This window comes from Plecotus auritus, assembly GCF_963455305.1.
Source record: "Plecotus auritus genome assembly, chromosome: 11".
Lineage (NCBI taxonomy): Eukaryota > Metazoa > Chordata > Mammalia > Chiroptera > Vespertilionidae > Plecotus > Plecotus auritus.
In genome coordinates this window covers 34,541,286-34,557,482 of record NC_137777.1, presented here as the reverse complement: position 1 = coordinate 34,557,482, position 16,197 = coordinate 34,541,286, and the positions used below count along the sequence as shown (strand labels likewise).

Here is a 16,197-nt window from a genome sequence, read left to right as displayed (position 1 = left end):
GGGGCATCAAGGAAAGATAAATGTAGGCAAAGCCTGGCAGGGGGAGATTTCAGGTAGAGGGTTCCATCCAGTACAACAAAATGAACTTCTTGTTTTACATCTACATTTGCACCTTTTAGCTAAAATTTTCTGAAAATATCGATAGTGTAAACAAAATGAAGTCTTGCTTTAAAATTGAACCGATCAACTACTACATACTACATGTATGGCTTAAGCACTGAACTATTACTATCACCATTTCAGAAACATATTAATATTAATACTGACAAGAAACACATCTCTCTCGCAAGAAGCAGGGTTGCATTCCTTGGTGGTTGTGCGTATAAGGAAGTGGGACATGGACAAAATTCCCTGTAAAAGGGCCAAGGGGCTGCGCGCTCGGTCCAACGTTGCACACGCGTCCGCCGGCTCCGCCCCCGCACCACGCCCCATCCCGATCATGCGGGGTCCTCCAACACTCGCGAGAGCCCTCTCGGTTTCCACGTTTGCCACGTTCCAAAGGACCGGGACAGATTGCAAAGTCGCAGGCGGCTCACGCTCACAGGCGGCTGTTTGGTGCCAGAACAGCCCCAAGTCTATAGGGGGCGGGGAAGACGAGCAGAGCTCCACCCCCTTCATGGAAACTCTTGTGATAGGTTTTACATCCCGTCACTCAGTCGCCGCTCCGCCCCTTTGGAGGGAGGAGGCGGAGCTTAGCCGGGAAGGGGCGTGGCCGGGAGGGCCGGTGAGCCGCGCTCTAGCCCCTGGAGGGAGTCATAGGTTCGCTGCTGGAGAGGCCCGGGCGCGCGCACCCCGCACGAGGTCCGAAGCCTTCGGAGGTGCGGCGGGAGGTGCTGAGACACCAGGGCTGCTACAGGAGCCGCGGCTGGGCCCCGCTGCCGCTCCCCTGCCAGCAGTGGCCCTTGCGCCCTGCGGTTTCCCTACGCACAGAGAGAGCTCCACACCCCTCGCCTGCTCCAGCGGTGCGCGCGATGGCTCCGCGTAAGAATGCCAAGGGCGGCGGCGGCAACAGTAGCAGCAGCACTAGTGGCTCCAGCAGCAGCAGCGGCGGCGGCAGCAGCAGCAGCCCAGGGGCCCGGAGAGGTCAGAGGCGCTCGGGGCTGGGGGCTGGGGCCGGCCCTGGGGGTGCGATCCGGGCGGCGGGCGATGCGGTCCCATCTCTCCAGGACCCAGCGTGCGTCTCCTCCGTACTTCCGAGTCGCTCCTCCGTGGCGCGAGCGGAGGCCGCGCTTGGTGGGCCTGGTGGGCGGGCTGGAGGGGCCCGGGAAGCAGGGTCCGCGGCCTCGGGTGGGTCCTGCCGGGGAGCGCCTGCTGGGCTGATCCCTCACATGCAGGGTGCAGCCGACATGGAGGTTATTGATCGACTTTCTTGGCTTTCCGTGGGACTGAGGTTGGGAGTAAGAGAAACAATTCGCCTTTGCCTTGCATATTCTGGGGAGTTTGGAAGTGAGCCAAAGTCAGAGAAAGTAAATGACTGCCAAATCAGCCGCTTTTAAGAGCAACTCAAAGGACACTCTATTGGGGGTGTGGAGTGTGTGTGGGGGGAGTAATTTGAATGTTCTTGGAAATTATTGTAAATATTTTTGCCTTAATGTAGCTTTCTTAATATGCCTTGTAGTTGCTTTTGAAGTGTTACAGAATACCATGGGATCCTGGGCGAGCTTCTCAATTATTTCCCATTGTCTTAAAAAAATCGATTGAATATTCACCTTTCTACTCCGTGTGCTTACCTACCAAAAGGGGAGAACAGATGTTTTAAATCAGTTTCATCTCATATTTCAGTGGTTCTGTTTCTTTTATACTTCCTTTGACTCATAGGATATTGAAACTCGACTACCCATGTGTACTGAATGTGAGCTGTAAACTTTCTTTTTGGAAATCATCATTTTGAAATGACTTAGATAGACTCTGTTTCCTGAGGTATACATGTAATGTATTCATATTTATTAAGACAATAAATCAGATAACCATATCTCCACTTCAAAGAACTATTTGTGTATAGCACTTACCACTATCTGAAATTATCTTATTTATTTCCATGTGTATTGTCTTCCTGTCTTAATTGCGTCCTCTTGTTCATTTCTCTTCACAACTCCTTAGAACGGTCCTGGCCCTTAATAGTGCTGGATCAATATTTGATCGGTGAATGAATGAATGAATTTACATGGCGCAGTTAAAGTCACTGCACAAACTGACATTCTGAGAACTAGTATTTGTATTGTCAATGGAAAAAGACAGCTTGAGGTTCAGAGTGATCACATTAATTCACCTCTGACATAGGAAAAAGTTTGTGTCCTTTTGTCACTTGTCCTTAAATGCCAACCAGTGACTTAAACAGGCTGAAGAGCAGGTGAACTGGCTCAGGTGGCCTTGGCTACTCTTCCTAAAGTTTCTAATTGAGAACCAACAGAAAAAGCTGGTGAACAAGACTTAGATGTTAATTATTTTCAAAAGTTTTCGATAGCTATTTATAAGGGAAGCACTTCTTTGTTCCATTTTTTTTTTTTATCCTTTTCGATGGTGAGTAGAGAGGACTGATTGCCCCTGAGGAAGTCACTTTATATGACCTGTTATTGGTAAGAATTAGTATTGGGAAATGTGTTATGTTCCCACCCCCACTGAACTGAACCAATAACTGGACCGGTTTTAACAGGCAGGTAATATATTTAGGAAATGTTATGAGTTAATGAATTTATTCTGACTTTCATATTCAGGCATTTTAGGGCAACCTCTGCCCATATTTGAAGATTTACAGCCTTTTAAGCATTTTATACATGGATTCCATAATTGTCATGAAACAAAGTATGTAAAAGCAAATATATCAAAAAAAGTACCAGTATTATGTAAAAATAAAAGAAACAAGCACACAAACAAAACCCTCAAAGCATTTCAAGAGTTGGTATTGGAGTCTTCCATGTGACATAATGAATATTCTTGTTTTGCAGACATTTTTTTTTTTCCTCTCTCAGTAAATACTGAGTTCTGACTGTGTGCCAGGTAGAAGGCTAGAGATGGAAATGAGGGTTCTCTCAGTTGTAAACAGTTACACTGCAGTGTGACAGTGTGATTTTATTTATACTGTTTTCTTTTAGCAGGATATACCCAAAAGACAGCCAACTTCTCTTTTGTTGCTCTGTGTTTTGGGTCATAGAAGTATAGACATTGATGCCCAAACCATTCTTCATCTGCTGGGAAAATCATTTTAGCAGTGGCATTACTGAGGCCTGTTCAGTTCCCGCTTCTAAGAGATGAAGAAATTAATGTCCAGAAAGGTTGGTTAGTTCATTAAAGGCATGTAATTTTTGGAAACCCAACTGGTTAATGGACATCTAAGACCAGAACTCAGGTTTTTTTTATTATTCATTTATTATACCACTTGCTTGAATGTTAGATTATATAATTTGTAAGATTTTATGAAAGTATTGGAATTGAGGTAGATTTTTTTTTTTTAAGTTTCCTTCTGGCTCTCTCTGTGGCACCCTACGAATAGTTACTTAGGAAAAGCATGCTTTGTTTCACCAATTAAGTTTCCTGTGGCTAAAATTATGTTTGAAACAGTACATTTGAGAAATTATTGTTTGAGACGTCCAAGGGCTGAAAGAGTCAGTTATTTTTTTAGGTGTTTCCCATTGAATCTGAAGCTGATGATGACATTGGTCACATTCAACATTGTTATTGCTTAATTTTTGTATAAAAGTATGGGGTGAAAAGGACCCAGTCTTTTGAAACATGTGTTTTAGGGAAAAGGTGATTATCTGGCCTTCTGTTTATCTTGGTGGTCATGTTGAAAAGTAGTGTTTGGAAACTGAAACTCTGGGGATTTATATAACACTTAGATTTTTAAAGCAAGGGCCTGCTTTTCATTTTACTCGTTTTAAATTGAAAACTGCTAAAGTGTCTAGTTTCCTATGGAGCTCAATCTTACCTGTTTCAGTTTTGCCCTTTAAAATATAAAAGAGACTTAAGTAAATTGGACTTGTATGGCCAGTTTGGGCCAGAGGGAACCTCTTTCAGATTTATTGATTTGAAAATTTTTGGTTAAGAAGAATCATGTCCTTTTGGGCTTATTTTGTAGTACACCAACACTGGTATGTGTGATGTTTTTGTTTGTCTAGCTTTTCCCTTCTGAATTTCATTCAGTCTTTCCCTGTAGCTTCTAACATGCTGTAAGGGTATAACATCTGTTTACTAGGTATTTTATCTAATAGTATCATGCTGTTCCATCACCTATTACCAGTAGGTGTCACTGTAGAACACTATTTCCTCCTTCAATCTGAAGTTTAAGATTATGTAATACCAATAAATGGTTTTTTAAATGTAATCAGTCCTGTACATAATCAAAACTATCCATAGATAACTACTTAAAAACTCTTAGCCACTGCTCTCAAAGTCTTCAACTGCAGATTTTGTAATTTAATAATAAGAGGTTTGTCCCTAGCAGCCTTATTTATTTAGACTTCTCTTAGGGTAAAATTAAATGCATTCCTACACTGTCTGTAAAATTTATACATTCATAGATTATGTGATGCATATTAATCATTTAGAAATTGGCTTTTTTTTCCTACTTTCAGTATCTCTTAGACTGCTTAGCAACTAACGAATGTGACACACTGCTGATCATGTTCTGGCTTCCTTGAGTGAACAGGCCTAGGTGAAATTCCCCTTCTTTTGCCCACTGTCAGGGCCACTTGCTTAATCCCCAGTTAGTCATTCTAGGTTGAAAAGATAGGAAGGCCATAATTCTTCCACTGCAAGAATTGTGCACTATTTTGTGTTCAGTGGATCAGCATTTTGTCTACCCAGCCAGGTCATATGAAACCAAGTGCTAAAAAAAACGTCCTGAGGGAATTTTTGAACACATTTTTAAAAGACCAAATAAATTAATCTGTGTTGGGCTTAGGAAATCAAAGGAACGATCTATGTTTTAGTCTTGTTTTAAAATGACGTATCTCTGAGAGATTACTAGAAAATGAAAGGTTTTCATTTTCTGCTGATTACCAGTGGAGTAACTTTGATTTTGAAGGCACATGTGGGCTATCTTCCTTATTTTTAGTTAGTATGGGAGATTTAACCCCTGAGGTCCATGGTCTCAATAGAATAAATCTTTTTTTTCTTTAGAAAGACAATGTAGTTTGGGAGAGAGTGTTGACCTGGATTCATGTTAAGAGCAGTGTGGCGAGTCATTAAAAAATCTCTAATCTCAGTCTCCTCAAACAGAAGAATTATTCTCTCCTTCCCTTTCAAAGTTATGATAGCCCTAATGTCAATTTTATATGCCTTCCTATTTTTAAATGTTTTCATTAAAGTATTTCTAATCTAAGAGTGAGTACAAAACTGGCCATTCATTGCATGCTTGAAATTTTTTGATTGTTGTAAAAAAAAAATCATTTTTTTTTTTGGTTCTATTTTGTAGTACCTGTGTTTTAAGTAGAATGGATGTTCTAGAGGTTGTTTTTTATACTGTGGCTTTGAGTACCACTTGACACATTTCTGTCCCCCTCTGGGGGTGTATAAGTATCCCACTTACCCACAACCTTCAAGTTGCTGATTTACCCTCTAATTCCTCCGTGGTCTGTGACATTATTTTATTTTACCAGAGCTCAGATACAGTTTAATCTTTTGATGCTCTCCCAGCACACTGTTTTAAAATCATGAAAATATGCAACTTAGTTTGAGTCTTGGATACTTCTGCATCTCCCTAAGTGGTTTGACTTCATTCTGTACAAGATACAAATTTTTTTAAAAAAGTAACTTCCCTTAAATAAAACCTGTGTGTACGTAGAACCCGTTTACAATATACCCATATCTCTGGGGAAAGCTCAGCCATCTGTTGGGAGACGTGGGGGTGCCCCGGCTCCCCATATGTTTCAGTTTCTGCTGCACAGCATCCACTCAGCACTCTACACATGGGTGTCATCTGTCGGGGGGACGCAGACTGGGGTTTGGTCCTATGGTTCTGGCCATTTCTGTTAGAGAACTAGCGATTAGGCTCTTCATTTCTTCCTTCTCTTCTTCCCGGTGAGCATACTCCGGAGCCCAGTGCTTTCACCTTTTCACTTTTTTCTCTGCCGATACTGCTGGGAGTCAAGATGGTGTTTTCTTGTTAGTCATTATTATTTTTAAACTTTTGCTTACTTCATTTTCCTGAAATGAGAGTGGTTCAGGCATGGGGTCTGCATTTGATATTGTTTTTCAGGGATGTAGCTTAGTTACCTTTGGCGATATGGTTATCTTTTAATGGCAAATCACTTAAAGATAAGTTCTGATCAGATTGATGATGCCAGAGGACAAATTTGCTATAGATAATCTGCTTGACTCAAAGGAAATGTTGAGCTCACTTGGTGAATAAATTTTTTAAAAAATAGGTACATAAGATCTTTGGGCTGTTCCTTGCCCCACCCCCCCACCCCCACCCCCCCGGGTGTTCCAGATGACTTGCCTGTCATTCTGGCTGCAGTATGACTGTCATCATCTGTCATGGATGCTCTCTGTGCTCTGATTTAGGGTCAATGAATTAAGTGGGGCCAGGGATAGTGGAGGAGGGTGTGCGGTTGGAGCAGAGTGGAAGCCACTGTTGCTGGACTTGGAGAAATGCCAGCATTTCTCTCCCTCCTGTTTGCCTACAGATTTAACCCAGTGACTCATTGCTGTATGGAAACCAGCAAGCATCAGTCTTAATTTTAAAGTGAGAGAATATTGTTTGAGAAAATAATTATTCCATAACCAGTATTGTACAACTGCCTTTTCTCATATTGTATATAAGTTTGGCAGCCTTTCCCGCCACTCCATATGCAGACTCACTGCTGTTTTGTGTTCTGTCCTGTCTCTAACTTCTGTTTCTTGTTTATTATACTGCCAATATCCACCATTTTCCTCCTATCTCTCACACCCTGTTTTAAATTTCAATTTTCCTGAAATGGTATACTGGAAAGCGTTTTTGGTCTTAAATTCACATGTAAATTTTATTTAGGAGTAGTTAATATTTCCCCCTTACATGACAATAAAAGTCTGTGTTGTAAATGTTGTTGTTTTTTTAAAGAATACCTAACATCAATTTCACTTTTCCATCCTTTGAATTAAATCAGTTTGAATAGGATGTCATTTACTGAGTTATATAGATTATTTCATGCTGTTTGGCAGTGAGTCATCGCTCAGACTTCTAGAATGCAAATATTTCTGTATGCTTCTTTTTAAAACTCTATTTGAAGTATTACATACTTTTTAAAACTCTATTTGAAATATTACATACTTAGAAATAGATATAAAGTAATGCATATCTACCACACAGGTGAAGAAATAAAATGTTACCAATTCTTGGTTTCTTCTGTCCTATATTATCCCTTCCCATCCACTCTTACATATTTTGGGTAATCATTCTCATGCATTTCTGTATAATATACAGAAGCACAAATAATGTTATATAATGTTATGCTGCATATTATACATTTCCTATTCATTCATGTAAAATCTTTCCTTTATTAAAAGCAATACATGTGCAAACTGCTTAGGAAGGATTGCTGTGTGGTAGAAATATATGTATACTTGTTGAGCACATGTCAACAGTTTTATGAATAGGCTCACTCTTGGCATACTAGTTCGATTCCACTTGTTTGAATTTTACCAAACTCTGGCTTCCATTTTCTTACGGGAATATGTAGTTCTCCATTGTAGGAATATCCCACTGTTTGTTTAGCAATCCTGTTGTCAGAGACTGCTTGGCTTATTTAGGTTTTTTTTTTTTTTTTTTTAAATTGATTTCAGAGAGGGAGAGAGAGAGAGAGAGAGAGAGAGAGAGAGAGAGAGAGAGAGAGAGAGAGAGAGAACATCCACCATGAGAGAGAATCATGGATCGGCTTCCTCCTGCACGCCCACAACTCCGCCATGTGCCCTGACCAGGAATCAAACTGGGACCTCCTGGCTCATAGGTTGATGCTCAACCACTGAGCCAGCTGGCTGTGCTTATTTAGGTTTTTTTTTAAACTACTGCCCTGGACACTCTTGTACCTGTCCATCTTCTGTTTCTAGAACATAATTCAGGATTGGTATTGTTGGGTCACGGCAAATACATATACTAGACATTGCCTTTTTTTTTTTTTTTTTACCCCAAAGTGATTATATCGCTTTTCACTCCCTCCCACAATGAACAGAGCTCCCTTTGTGCTGCCACAGGGTTACCTGCACTTGGTAGTGAGGGTTACTGTGTGCCAGGGTAGTGGGTGTGAAACAGTCCATTGTGGTTTAAACTTGCATTTTCCTGATCACCTTTGAGCTTACTTGTGGAAGAGCCATTCCTGCTTCCTTTTCTGTGAATTGCCTCTTCATCTATTTTGCCTATTTTTCTGTTTCTTTTTATATTTTTAGTTTTGATTTGTAGAATTTCTTTTTATATCCTGAACCTTTTGAGTATTTGTGTGGGAAAGGCTTTCTCTCTGTTTGATATCCACATACTCATATCCTGAAGTATATCTTACTGAAAAAGAATTTTTAGATTTTTAATATATTAAATATATTTTACACTCCCACCAACAGTGTATGGTAAGTTGTTTTTACATTTCTACCAACATTTGGTGTTGTCAGTCTTCTTAATTTTAGTCAGTCTGGTATGTGTTTTGTGGCTTCTCGTTGTAATTTAAAATTATATGACCAATGATGGCATGTACTTTTTTTTGTACTTACTGGCCATTTTCTTCCTTTGTGAAGTTTCTGTTTAGTTCTTTTACCCATTTTTATTGCTTTTTTGTCTTTTTGATATTGAACTATAATTTTCATATATTCTGGGTAGAAGTTCTTTTCAGACAGGCATTGTAACTATGTCTCCCACTAACCTTTTCATTTTCTTATTCAATATCTGAAGTGCAGATATTTTTATTTTATTTTAAAAAATATGTTTTTATTGATTTTTAGAGAGAGGGGAAGAGAGGGAGAGAGAGAAACAAACATCCATCAGCTGCCTCCTGCACGCTCCCTACTGGGGATCGAGCCCCCAACCCGGGCTTGTGCCCACTGGGAACCAAACTGGTGACCTCTTGGTACATGGGAAGACACTCAACCACTGAGCCGCACAGGCTGGGCAAAGTGCAGGTTTTGTTTTTTTAATGTTGATGTTTATTTTATTTTAGTTATGTTTTTTGCTTTCTGTGTCTTGTCTTGGAAGCTTTTTTCCTGTTCCCAACTGACAAAGCTATTTTATATTTTCTTCTAGAAATTTTATAGTTTTAATTTTTATGTTTAGATCTATGATCCATCTCATCATTAGAATGCTTTCAGTACTGTTGTCAAAGAGCAAACATATACGAGTCTTATGATATAAGTTTATTTCTGGCTCTCTATTCTGTTTGTTTTTTTGGGGGGATTATCTATTTGTCCTTATGTCTTTACCACACATTCTTGATTACTGTAGCTATATATTAAGTTTTAAGTTCAGTAGTATAAATCTCCCAACTTTGTCTTTTAAGATAGCTCTGGATATTCTAGGTCCTTTGTATACTTATATATATTTTAGAATCAGCTTGTCAGTACCTACTAATGATTAAAGTATGCTAGGGTTTATGATTAGAGTTCATTGAATGTATAGACCAAATTTGGGTCTAATCCATGGTAGTGGTATAGCTCTTTAATTAAGTCTTTCATTTCTTTTCACCTTGTTCTGTAGTTTTTGGTGTTAAGATTTTACACATTTTTTGTTAAAGATTTTTCTAAAATATACTTTCTGAAGCTATTGTATGTGACATTTAAAAAATTTGTTTCCCCATTATTTTCTGCTGGTATATGCACATAGAACCCATTCTTATACCTTATATCATATGACCTTGCATAATTCATATGTTAGTATTAATTCTAGTAGTTAAAAAAAAAGATTCCTGCCAAAACCGGTTTGGCTCAGTGGATGGAGCGTCAGCCTGGGGACTGAAAGGTCCCGGGTTTGATTCCGGTCAAGGGCATGTACCTTGGTTGCGGGCACATCCTCAGTGGGAGGTGTGCAGGAGGCAGCTGATCGATGTTTCTCTCTCATCGATGTTTCTAGCTCTCTACCCTCTCCCTTCCTCTCTGTGAAATATCAATAAAATATATTAAAAAAAAAAAGATTCCTTGGTATTTTCCATGTAAATATCATTGTTACCTATGAATAGAGACGGTCTTACTTTGTTTCCAATCTGTACCTTTCATTTCTTCTCTTGCCTTATGGTGCTATCTAGCACCTCCAGTACAATGTTGAGTAGAAATGGTGAGAGTAGATGTCTTTGCTCTGTTCCTGAGTTTAGTGACAAAGTGTTTGTTATTTTATCACTAAATGTAATATGAAACTCTAGGTGTTTTATGAGTGCTTCTTATCGAATTGGGGGAATTCCTTTGTATTTCTAGGAATTCCTTTGAAAATTTGTTCAAATGTTTTTCTCTAATCCATATGATCATGTGGCTTTTCATCTTTATAGTCTTAATAAGATGTTACATTTATTGATGCTTTGAATGTTAAATCGGCTTGCATTCCTGAAATAAGCTTCACTTGGTCAGGATGAAGTATTTTTTTATACAGTGCTTCATTTGCTAATATTTTCCCCACAGTTTTGCATCTGTGTTCATGAGGGATGTGGGTCCACAATTTCCTTCCCCTCCTTCCTTTCTCTTCCTCCATTCTTCCCTTGCTCCCCTTCTTCTCCTTACGAGAAATTGTGATTAGTACTCAGTTTTCTCTGCCTGTGTAGATTACAATTTATAATAGCAGACCTTCTAATTTAAAACCACTCTCACATTTCTGGGAGAAATCCAACCATGTGATATTACCAATTTCTCAATATTATTGGATTAGTTGTATTAATATATTCATAAGTAAAATTGACCTGTAACTTTCTTTGCTGGTTTTGTTATCAAGGTTATTTTAGCCACATACATGAATTTAGGAAGATTTTCTCTTTTTCTGGTGTTTTTTTTTTTTGGTGGGGGTGGGGGGGTAAGATTTTTTTTGACAGAACTCGTCTGTACCTTTATGTCATTTACTCACCATTAAAGAGAACAGAGGGAAGGGAGGAGGGGGAACTGCCTTATGATTTAAATGTTATATGGCCATTTAAGTTTTCTGTTTCTTCTAGAGTCAGGTTGGCTAAGTTACACTTTTTTTATTCTTCTGAGGCACATTACATTTATTAAACATGTATTATTTTCTGTTTTTGAATTTTCAAGGTTACTGGCAAAAGTTGTGTATGGTTTTAGCTGTACCTCTTGTAAACAGAAAATAACTACTGTATGCCTGCTATTACCTTGTGATAAAATAAAATAATTTTAAATATCATTAAATATTAAGCTTCTTACTTCATAGCTAGCCTTTAGACACAAAGGTTTTGAGAGTTTATCGAAGTGAAAAGTCTTTATAAAATAAATGGAACATTCTAATATCTGTGAGGATGTAAGCCATTTAACACTGGTAGTTCGGTTGGATTGGCTTGGTTTGATGCCCATTTTCCTCCTTCAGTGGTTATGACAGGCACTGAGTACATTATACTTCATTGAAAGTTGAACTTACTCATCGTGAATAAAACACAAGGCTTATTTTCTGGAACTTTCAGATTTACTTGATTATTTTATGGGTTTTAGCTACTCAGTCTTTGTAGATATCATCTATAATAATAAAAGTGTAATATGCTAATTAGATCGGATGTCCTTCCGGAGGAAACCCTGGTGGCAGGGGCCCAGGCAGAGGCGGTAGAGCCCCCCCCCCCCCCCCCCCCCCGCTGCGGTGGCAGGGGCCGAGTCCCTTGCACGAATTTCGTGCATCGGGCCTCTAGTCAGTAAATAAATACACCTGGAGGCCTAGGGTGCCTGACAGATCTAAGGCACAGTTACTAATGGGCTCTGGCCCATGTGACAGGTACTAGTAGATTTAGGTGCCAAACATAGCTCAGAGTTTCAATTACCCTTTCGCTCTGTAAGGTTATAAAGGTAGGAATTTTTAAGATGAGATTAATGTATATGAAGGTGCAAAGCTGATAAGCAGCGTGTATTTATTTTATTTTTCTAAGGGTAGGGCATTGTTTGTGTTATTAAGCCCCCAAGCCAATTTGTAGAATTCTATTGTGATCAGTAAGATGACAAGAAGAATAGAGTAAGACTGAGTAAACTAGAGCACGGTTCACTAGCTTAATTTAAGGAAGTGCTAATTTGGAATAAATTTAAAGTAACACATGCAAGACCTTCCCCCTCAGCTGGTTTCTCAACCAAGCTTTGCAGTCTCTCTTTGTTCTTAGTTTATGTTTACCTATGTTTTCACCACTAACTATTTAAATCTTCAACTCCTTGAGCTCAATGCCTTACTCCTTCCCATTTAATTTTGACTGATGACTTCTTCCTATTGTGAGGAGAAATCAGAGAACTTCGTTCAAGAGTTGCTCATCTCCTGTGTGATGGATGGGGGCTGGCCGGTGAGTTGAATGACATTGGGAGATAACTGACATGAGGCTGATTACCACCCCTCCCTAGTGGGGAGACAGGGTCGAGGACGTAGAGTGGGGGCTAAAGCAGTGGAAAATCTTAGAGAAATTGCTCCGATTTGGATGTGAAAAGTCCACAGCTGAGCTGGTGAGGTATATCTTTCATGTGTGGACTTAGTAGGTTTTTTTTTTTTAGCCCAGTAGGGTGGTAAGTGGAGATGAGCCAGTAAGTACCACAGTTAGATTTGAAAATTTTGGCATTCACAGCTATTATGGACCGTTGGGTCTCCACCTACCTAAGAGAAAAACATAGGCTGGAAAATAAATCCTGGGCCTCTCTGGGGGATACCCTAAGTCAGTGGTCGGCAAACTCATTACTCAACAGAGCCAAATATCAACAGTACAACGACTGAAATTTCTTTTGAGAGCCAAATTTTTTAAACTTAAACTTCTTCTAACGCCACTTCTTCAAAATAGACTCGCCCAGGCCATGGTATTTTGTGGAAGAACCACACTCAAGGGGCCAAAGAGCCGCATGTGGCTCGCGAGCCGCGGTTTGCCGACCACGGCCCTAAGTGAACATCACTTTCTCATGGACAGGGAGCCCTCATCTTTTCCCCAAAAACTCTTCTCCACCCCCTCACACACCTTTCTTTGGTCTTTCTCATTTAATATAAACAAAAAAATACCAAAAACCTCTTCCTACTGTGCCTACTCTACCCAGCCAAATATTACAAATGATTAATACAGGCTCATTTTCTTTACTCCTTTACTTCAGGTCTTTCTGGCCAGAATCAACAGAAACTACGCCAATCCCAGATCCACTGGGCTCTTCTTGTTTCTGTACGTTGTCTGCTCCCTAAAGGGTAGTCTTCCCAGGATTCTTTGCTTGGCCTTTTTCTGATCCCATGCTCACACTCTTCACAGCTATCTATTGATGGCCATCAATTCTAAAGCGCTCCTGAGCTGTAGACATAATAACAATAATGACAGGAAAAATAGAGTTACCACTTAATCGAGTGCTAACTATGTCAGACATTGTGTACTTCTTTATATTTTTGCATTTAATTATCATAGTAATTCTCTAAATTCTCTTTTTGTAGATGAAGAAACAGAAGCTCAATTAGTCAAAGCTCATGGATTTAGAAAAATTCAGAACAGAGTTTCAATCCCAGTTTTGACTGTAAAGATACTTTACTTGAACATTTTAGATTCTCATTTGTTGCTTAGATTACTCATAACTGGTCTTTTTCATCCTTCTGTCGATTACTCATAACTGGTCCTGTGTCATCCTTCTGTCATACTATCTTTATAAAGTAGAAATCAGATCATGTTCACTTCCTTATTTGCAAACCTCAAGTAGTTCCCAAATACTCAAGATAGAGTTTAAATTCCTCAGCATGATCTAGGTGGCCCTTCATCATCTTGTTCTTTTTATCATCTCTAGCCATTCTCTGCCTCACCTCTTTTTATTTATACAAAATTTGTGCACTTGGGGAGGCGGTCCTTCAGCCCGGATTGTGAGAGGGTGCAGGCCAGGCCAAGGGACCCCACTGGTGCACAATCGGGGCCGGGGTGGGACACGGGAGGTTGGCCAACCAGGGTGGGACCGCAGGAGGGCTCCAGGGCATGTCCGGCCCGTCTTGCTCAGTCCCGATTGGCTGGACCCCAGCAGCAAGCTCACCTACCGGTCAGAGCGTCTGCCCCCTGGTGGTCAGTGCACGTCATAGCAAGCAGTTAAGTGGCCTTAGCATATCATTAACATATTACACTTTGATTGGTTGATTGGCCAACCAAACGACTGGACACTTAACACATTAGGCTTTTATTATATAGGATTAATTGAGCCATATTAAATCAAACTCTGTAGTCTCTGTATTTGCACATGCTGTTTCTTCTAGGACGGCTTCTCACTTTCCCTTTCCCTGTGTATCCTTCAAGATTTAGCTCCTTCATCAGCTCTTCCCACCTTTCCCTTTATCATCTTCCCATAGACTGCCTTTCCCACTGTGGGCTTCTAAAGCGCCCTCTGCACATCACTATTTTAGCATCCTCATTCATTTACTGGTTCCTTTAGCACATGAAAGTGTGACCAGGTCACTATATTAGACAACAGAATATCATCAGACTAAATCAGGGTTTGGACAGTTACTCCTTATGTTTGATTTAGTAATCACCATGTGTTGATTTTATCTCTAGTGCTTAAATGATTGTCTGGACTTAGTAGGTTCTCAGTAAATGTTGGAATGAACAAATACAGGTAAAAAAGTCTTGCCTGTGTTTGTAGTACACTAAAAGGGCACAGAGGGTAGGAGCTGTATTTTTGGCTATATTTTTGTGTCTTCTACACACTGCTTTGAATGTAATAAGTGCTCAAAAAGTACACGTCTTATGGTGGATTTTTAGGTTTATATTATGGGCAAGAACACAGATCAGAAAGTCCTGCTAAGTGTTGGAGCTAAAGAAATAAACCGTAGAATTATTAGGAATGTGAATACTTCATTGATGTGCAGAATTAGCCTTTAATAGGTACTATGCCAGTGGTTTGAGAGTGTAGCTTTTGGAGTTATACCTATAGAAAGCTATTCTGAAGCCTTGAGAGGCATTCCTCATACTCTTATGCATAGTTACTTTATTCTGATTGGGAAGGAAGTTGGGCAGAAACAGACATTTTATTCTGCATTTTGTGAAATTGAAAAAGCTCTGCTTCCTTTGCAAGATTTTGATTTTCCTCTTTATTTCTGAATATGACTCAAAGATAGGCTAAATTTGTTCATGTGAATATGGTGATACTACTAATTTTTCCCCTTTTTTTGGTTCTGGCTTTACAATTCCTTTGTAAAAACGATGAGTATTTCCTTTTTGACTTACGACTAAGATTTTCCAAATTCTATTGAAAAATATAAAACTGTGAACAGTGCTAACATTTATTAAGAAGAGTTCAGAGCAGATTCTACCTTAGAATGCTGTATCTTTAAAATACAATATTACAGTTCTTCCCAAATTATTATTTTCATCCATATTGTCCTATATACCCTTTTACCCTAACATAACCAAAGTGAAACTTTATTTTATTTTAATTAATTCAATTTTAACTTGTTTTTCTCCCCCATTGCAAAGGAAGTGGCCTTCCTGTTCATTGCTGTAGCACAGGGTTGGGATTTCAAGAGCATATGTTGAATGAATGAATACTCAGGTATGTGGGAAAAAATGGGAAAGCCATTGAAAATTTACCACCTTGTGTTTCATTACTAGCAAGTACTGTGTTTTGCTGATCTGACTTATATGTTGACAAGAAATGTTCTGTTTAGGGTGGTACTTTTATCCAGGATGGTATTAGAAACGTTTAACCACGGATAGAGGAGGGGCCCTGCCCTGTCAGAAGGACAGCACCTGTAACACACACCTGTGCTTGCTGCCTGAACTTGGGTCTCTCCGTAACTTGCATAAAGCTGTGCGGCTTCAGCTTTTTTGGCGAGTCAGACTTTTGGGGGTCATGCTCCTAGGAACCTTCAGCAGCGGACTAGGTTTCTCCAGAACATAGCCGAGAGACCAGCATTTGAAACTGTCCATGCAGGACAGTGTGCTGCTTGGTGACTGGGTCTGCGTGACATCTCTGGGAGAAAGAGGAGTGCATTCACTGAGGCTGGAGCTGAGGGCGGGGTTGTGGAGGGTGTTTAGAGCAAAAGGAGTCAGTGAGATGCGGTTAGGGGACATCTCTGAGCATGTGCTGACAATGACCATCACTTTGGTTTTGAACTGGGTTGGGGTTGGG

General features: G+C 39.9%; 1 protein-coding gene across 6 annotated transcripts in view; it reads left to right on the top strand.

Moving 5' to 3' along the window:
* Positions 1–687: 687 nt before the first annotated feature.
* Positions 688–16,197, top strand: part of ASPH (aspartate beta-hydroxylase) — a 170,907-nt gene continuing 155,397 nt past the window's right edge. For 2 of the 6 annotated variants that reach the window (XM_080647084.1, XM_080647083.1), the window contains exon 1: positions 688–1,083. In XM_080647084.1, coding sequence (XP_080503210.1) covers positions 972–1,083 — 112 coding nt within the window. In that variant the 5' untranslated portion in view covers positions 688–971. The remainder of the gene's footprint in view (positions 1,084–16,197) is intronic. The other 4 variants (XM_080647081.1, XM_080647078.1, XM_080647088.1 and 1 more) reach the window with 3 other exon arrangements.